General features: G+C 43.0%; 1 protein-coding gene across 1 annotated transcript; it reads right to left on the bottom strand.

Moving 5' to 3' along the window:
- Positions 1-2,123: 2,123 nt before the first annotated feature.
- On the bottom strand, positions 2,124-2,996 carry LOC137677146 (mitochondrial nicotinamide adenine dinucleotide transporter SLC25A51-like). The gene has a single exon (XM_068424351.1). The coding sequence runs from the start codon at positions 2,994-2,996 to the stop codon at positions 2,124-2,126; it is 873 nt and encodes a 290-aa protein (XP_068280452.1).
- Positions 2,997-7,117: the final 4,121 nt, after the last annotated feature.

The raw sequence follows: 7,117 nt of genomic DNA, 5'->3' as shown, positions 1-7,117 counted from the left end.
CATTCAGAGAGACCTGGACAGGCTGGAGAGTTGGGCGGGGAGAAATTTAATGAAATATAACAAGGGCAAGTGTAGAGTCCTGCATCTGGGCAAGAACAAGCCCATGTACCAGTACAAGTTGGGGGCAGACCTGTTGGAGAGCAGCGTAGGGGAAAGGGACCTGGGGGTCCTAATGGACAGCAGGATGACCATGAGCCAGCAATGTGCCCTTGTGGCCAAGAAGGCCAATGGCATCCTGGGGTGTATTAGAAGGGGTGTGGTTAGCAGGTCGAGAGAGGTTCTCCTCCCCCTCTACTCTGCCCTGGTGAGGCCGCATCTGGAATATTGTGTCCAGTTCTGGGCCCCTCAGTTCAAGAAGGACAGGGAACTGCTAGAGAGAGTCCAGCGCAGAGCCACGAAGATGATTAAGGGGGTGGAACATCTCCCTTATGAGGAGAGTCTGAGGGAGCTGGGTCTCTTTAGCTTAGAGAAGAGGAGACTGAGGGGTGACCTCATTAATGTTTATAAATATGTAAAGGGCAAGTGTCATGAGGATGGAGCCAGGCTCTTCTCAGTGACATCCCTTGACAGGACAAGGGGCAATGGGTGCAAGCTGGAACACAGGAGGTTCCACTTAAATATGAGGAAAAACTTCTTTACGGTGAGGGTGACCGAACACTGGAACAGGCTGCCCAGAGAGGTTGTGGAGTCTCCTTCTCTGGAGACATTCAAAACCCGCCTGGACGCGTTCCTGTGTGATATGGTCTAGGCAATCCTGCTCTGGCAGGGGGATTGGACTAGATGATCTTTCGAGGTCCCTTCCAATCCCTAACATTCTGTGATTATCACTGATAGTTTTACAGGGCCTAAAGCCTAGGAAAAGAACAATTCAAAATAGTTTCTGAAAGCTTTCCTGCCCCCACCCCCCAAAACAAAGAATACTTCATGAACTTGCATGCATAACACCCCCCCCTCAAAAAAAAAAAAAAAGAAAAAAAAAATAAGACCGTCACCTGTTTGGTAGTTATGCTTGCTTTCCCTTTAAGGCCTTAAATGCTTATAGCCAGAAATCTTACTTTGTCAGTGCTGATGTAAAATTCTGCCACAGCACAAATTAAACAAAAATAGTTTGCAAAAGATAAAAAAAGCTGTTAATCAAGTAGTTTGACAATCAGAGGAAGCTGTATTAATGTTTGAGCACAGAGAGAGATCAGTTTTCATATGTTTGCAACAGAAACAAAGCAATACAAAAGCAGAAAATTTGAGTATATCAAATTTGCAAATAGAAGGTCTTTCAACAAGGAAGAACACTTTTAAAGCCTGAGATAAAATTGCTGTTTCGCTCCTTCCACCTTTCCATTTCAAGGCACACACATACATAGGCACAATCCCACTTTGCGCTGGGTCAGTTTACACTCAAGTTAAATATTCAGTAGCTATCCTTATGCTGATGAATGAGATGGTGTTCATGTTAATGCTGAGCAGTAAAATGGTTGGCAAAATAGTTTGTGTAGGCTCAGTTTAAACTTGAGATTCAGAAAGAAAGTCATCCTCATCAGAAATTGGCACCTTCTATTTAAACTCCAAAGATAATTTAGAACCCCAAGACATTTGAAAGTTTAGTTCTTAACCCTCTGTAGTGTATCAAGCAAGAGAAGTAGCTTTCATTGGCCCCTTCTTGACTTCCATATTATACAATGTGCACAGTGAAAAATTTGATCACTGTGAGTATTAGGAAACATCAGAAATTATAGAATAAGCTACTAGACCACTATACAAATATTTTTTTACTTTGCATTTGTCTAGTTATTCCAATGTGGATAAATTTATCCACCAGCATATAAATACTTTAACTTGTTTAGAAGTATATTCAATTGCATCAAGATTTAGATGTATTGCCATTTACCCCATAAATACTGAAGGCCGTTAATAAGACTAATTACCTTTCACGCTAAGCAGCCACTAACAATATCACGCATCTTCCTACTGAAATGTAACTGCTGCTTTGAATTCTCTCCAAGTTTCATGGTACTCCATGTTATTCACAAAATGTTCTATAAATTAATCTATTCCCAGATACTAAGTGACCTCAAATGTACAAATACCCAAGTGAATTGAGGGGCTTCAAAAGAAGGTAACATTTTTCATAACAGCTTTAGCAAGAATTCATATGTTGCATTGATTATGCCCCAGGACAGGACAGAACGATGGTAATTCAGATGGGCTCCTCTGAAAAGATGCATCCATTTTTTATCACGTTCTAGCCAGATTGTCACAAAAACTTTTGAAAAAGACTGAAATTCGCCACCAATTTGAGATTGCATGCGAGCTTTTACAACATTCATTGGGAAAAATAAGGATCCCAGCATGGCACCCAACAGCCCTCCACAGATAAAGTCATTGACCAAGTGAGTGCTATAAGAAGTTGCTTCAGGCAGACACTGTTTGATAGGTCCTCGTAGGCCAAAGAAGAGGATGTTACTGCTTCCATTCCGGAGCAGAATAGGTACCAAACCCCGATAATATTCTCTAATACCATAGACTTTTAGTACCTTGAAAGCCTGGTAAGTGTTTGTAAATTTGTCATGATGTTTGTAGTCCTGAAGCAAAGTCTGGACTCGTTCAAAAGGTGTAAGAAGGGCTTCCGTGGTCCCTGCAAGCACTGCTGCCATGCTGCGAGTTAGAAGTTCAGGTGCACTTGTGTGACTATAGAGCAAGGAGGAGAAATCTTCATACAAGCCAAACATTAGAGCCAGGGTGGTAGTTTTTTGCATTAATGGAGGAAGGATTCCACGATAGAGATTTCGAATTCCATCTTTCTGCAGCTGATATACTGCATCCTTTGTTTTCAAGCCATACAACTGTTGTCGAAAGAGGACCTTCTGGATGGGAAAGGTGACTGCTATATTGGTGAAGGCTGCACAATAGCCACAAAGATAATGTTTACCAGAGCTACCCTTTATGTGATGGCTGATATCTTGCTTTGAATTTGTTGGGACACAATCTTGTGAATCCATCTTTTTTTCCCCCTTAATATATATCTTAGATTTCTTTTCCTATGTCAAAAAAAGAAAAGAATGTGAACAAAATGGCATGTGACACAGCTTTTTTTAGTTTGCACACACACATCATGTGCACACTGTTCAACATTTTACATCCTGAAGAAACTTCATCAAATTCAGTGGAACAGCGTGACAAATGCTTCATCTGATATCTGATGCAAAATGCACATTTTTCTACACCAGATCCAAGGACCTGGAAAACTAGCCCTTTTTTTCCTCCCTTTATATTTTGTTAATTAAAGACAAACTAAATTAAGACAAATAGACATATGAATCCCTCCAGTGCCACATTACAGCTGAAAATGCCAGGGAGAAATAGGAAGTTTACACATTAAGTTTCCAGTAGAGTATATCAAGGAATTCAAATGCTGAATGTTCTATTCTAACACTAGTAAGATACAATACAAATTACCAAGGTTTTGGAGAACATACACACACACCACACAGCTTAGTATTACAAATTCTGATCATTCCTGCCTGTATTTCCCCATGGCAGACAACAATGAATAATTTAAATAAGAATTTTAATTATCAGCATTAAATTACTATAGAGAAGTAAAAGAATATAAAGCTAAAGAATACACTGAGCTCTGCTAGAGCTAAGATCCTGAAGGACACAGTGAACAGAGTTTCATTAAATAAAATGGAGAATTAGTCCTTAACAGGCAATACATGATCTGCCACTGTCGCTTAATATTGTGCTCTTTAATGTTTGCCAAGGAACAGCACCATAGAAGTGATTTACAAAGATGAAGCATTGATCCTGATATGAAGTTATGGCAGTAGTGAGGAATTCACATTGGGGAGCTTGTACCACTTCATCTATACTAATATATATTGTTCCTAGGATCAGCTTAGTTGTATCTGCATATAGTAAAATAGCCACACCCACAACTAAGCTACAGTCTTATCTGGCACCCCGCTTTTATATTAAGAGTTATACCAACTTCAATACTGCAGTGGGTAAGAGCATCACTCAATAATATAACACGTAAAACACTGAGGATTCATAAGACTTTTGACAACTAGTCATCAGTTGTGTTGGCAATAGCAACCTGTGGCCAACATCACTTCTGATTTCTTTTGAGGAAAAAAAATGAGAGATCTAACTTAGTTTTATAAGGTACATATTTCTTTCGATGGAGCAGCTGGATTTATTAAGTAAGGAGCAGTTTAAAACTATAGCATTACCTTGATAATCCTCATGTAGTTTAAATAAGTTCTCATGCTTATGATTTGAGAACTTGCAATGATCAGGCAATGCAATTTTTCTCAGAAGTGTTTATGACAGACCCTTTGCTTTCAGCCTGTCCTTGTTTGGCCTAAACCAGGCCAATTTTCCTTTCAGTGATTTTTTGCTTTCAGCTCAGTCTCTTCTAAGTAACTGCACTTTCTGAAACCAACTGCATGTTTTGCAGACAGTGTCTGCTTCCAGGGCTGATAACGCTCGAAGTTTGTAGTTATCACTGAGGCACCGGTAGGGATGTTGTGCAGAAAGGCTCTTGCTGTACTTAGTCTTAGAGAAACCAAGGTCACCGCTGAATTCCTCACTGCTTACGAGTGAAGAGCCAAAGGGGGGTCGCACCTGCAGGGAGGAGTGGACAGGGCAGGTGACCCAAAACTGACCAATGAAGGTATTCCATCCCATACACGTCATTCTCAGTATAAAGCGGGGGGATCACGAGGGTCTCACCCCCTTCTGCTATGGCCGGTGTCTGAAGAGGACTCTGTCCGTTTTCCTGCTGCTCCCAATCCTGATCCGTGCATCCCTGAATCCAGTTCTCGACTGTCGCTGGGCCCAGCCTGGGCCTTCCCAGAGCCTGCCCTGCAGTGCCGGTGGTGACGTGGCCGACATTGGGGGAGCTCGATCTTGGTTTTGTATATATTTGTATATATATTTGATTATTCCAATATTATTATTATTATACTCTTTTTCATTATTATAGTTCATTAAAACTGTTTTAACTTTCCAACCCGTAAGTCTCTCTCCCTTTTCCCTTTCCCTTCGGGGTGGAGGAGGGTTAACAGAGAGCGTCTGCCACAGGTTTAATAGCCGGCCCAGCTTTAAACCGTGACACAGCCATATTTTCAAAGGCCTGCTGTGTCACTGTGCTGGTTTTGGCTGGGATAGAGATAATTTTCTTCACAGTAGCCACTATGGGGCTATGTTTTGGATTTGTGCTGAAAACAGTGTTGATAGCACAGGGACGTTTTCGTTATTGCTGAGCAGTGCTTACACAGAGTCAAGGCCTTTTCTGCTTCTCACACCACCCCACCAGCGAGTAGGCTGGGGGTGCACAAGAAGCTGGGAGGGGACACAGCTGGGACAGCTGACCCCAATTGACCAAAGGGATATTCCACACCATGTGACGTCATGCTCAGCATATAAAGCTGGGGGAAGAAGAAGGAAGAGGGGGACATTTGGAGTGATGATGTTTGTCTTCCCAAGTAACCGTTACGCGTGATGGAGCCCTGCTTTCCTGGAGATGGCTGAACACCTGCCTGCCGATGGGAAGTGTGAATGAATTCCTTGTTTTGCTTTGCTTGTGTGCGCAGCTTTTGCTTTACCTATTAAACTGTCTTTATCTCAACCTATGAGTTTTCTCACTTTTACTCTTCTGATTCTCTCCCTCATCCCACTCTTGGGGACTGAGAGAGTGTCTGTGTGGTGCTTAGTTGCCAGCTGGGGTTAAACCACGTGTCCTGGTTTCGCTGGGATAGAATCATAGAATCAATTTTCTGTTCAGAAAAGCAGCACTTTTGAGAAGACTCGATATAGTGGGAACAAAGTCGATAAGACACTTTGTTTTAGTTTACAGCCAGCCATGGTATGCAGGTTTCCATGGTGATCGAGGCCCTTAGCAGTTTCGAATTAGCCAGGTGCTTAAGCTAGGAGGAGTGAAAGCCAGGGCAGCTGACCCAGGCTGGCCAACAGCAGTGTTCTGTACCATAAACATCACGTTCACTATAAATTGGAAAGTTTGCTGGGGACAGCCCTCTCTTCTCAATGGTTGCCATCCCTGGAGGGTCTCGCCTGTCACTCTGCTCCAGAGGCCTGCTCTCCCGTTTGTTGTGACTGTCATGCTTTCGCTGGAGCTGAGGTGCTCGCAGTGCACATCTGGCATTCACTGCTGGGATTGCACAGCTCGCGACCACTATATGGGCTGAGTATAACTCTGTGTGTTTTATATTAGCATTAGTATTAATATTGTTTTTCTTATTTTATTAAATCCATTTCCATTTCACCCACGAGTCTCCCTCCTTTTCCCAATTCCCTTTCTCAGCTGGGGAGGGGTCATTGGGTGATAGAACAGCTGGTTATTGTTTAGCCCTGGATGCAGGCTAAACAGAGACAATGGGTAAGGATTAAAGAGAAGACAGGTAAAGGTGACATTGTAGTGGGTCTCTGATATAGGCTGCCTGACCAGGAAGAACAAGCAGATGAGGCCTTCTATAAACAGCTAGAAGTAGCCTCACGTTTGCAGGCCCTGGTCCTCATGAGGAACTTGAGCCACCCCAATATCTGCTGGAGATACAGCACAGCAGGGCACAAGCAATTCAGGAGGTTCCTGGAGAGCATCGATAACAGCTTCCCAATCCAAGTGATAAAGGAGCCAATGAGGAAGGTACTCTGATGGACCTCATATTCACAAACAAGGAGGGCTCATTGGAGATGTAAAGGTCAAAGGCAACCTTGGCTGCAGTGACCATGAAATGGTGGAGTTCAGGATCCTGAGAGGAGGGAGCAGGGCAAAAATCAAGCTCACAACCCTGGACTTCAGGAGAGCAGAGTTTGTCCTCTTCAGGGATCTGCCTGGAAGAGTCCAATGGGATAAGGCCCTGGAGGGAAGAGGAGCCCAAGAAAGTTGATTGATGATATTCAAGAATCACCTCCTCCAAGATCAAGAGCAGTCCATCCCAACAAGCAGGAAGTCAGGCAAAAATGCCAGGAGGGCTGTGTGGATGAACAAGGAGCTCCTGGCCAAACTCAAACACAAAAAGGAAGCATACAGAAGGTGGAAGCAGGGACAAGGAACCTGGGAGGAATACAGAGACACCATCCAAGTATGCAGAGA

The sequence above is a fragment of the Nyctibius grandis genome (genome assembly GCF_013368605.1).
Source record: "Nyctibius grandis isolate bNycGra1 chromosome W unlocalized genomic scaffold, bNycGra1.pri SUPER_W_unloc_2, whole genome shotgun sequence".
NCBI lineage: Eukaryota > Metazoa > Chordata > Aves > Nyctibiiformes > Nyctibiidae > Nyctibius > Nyctibius grandis.
The sequence above is the reverse complement of the archived record's forward strand: the minus strand, read 5'-3'. Positions and strand labels throughout refer to the sequence as shown.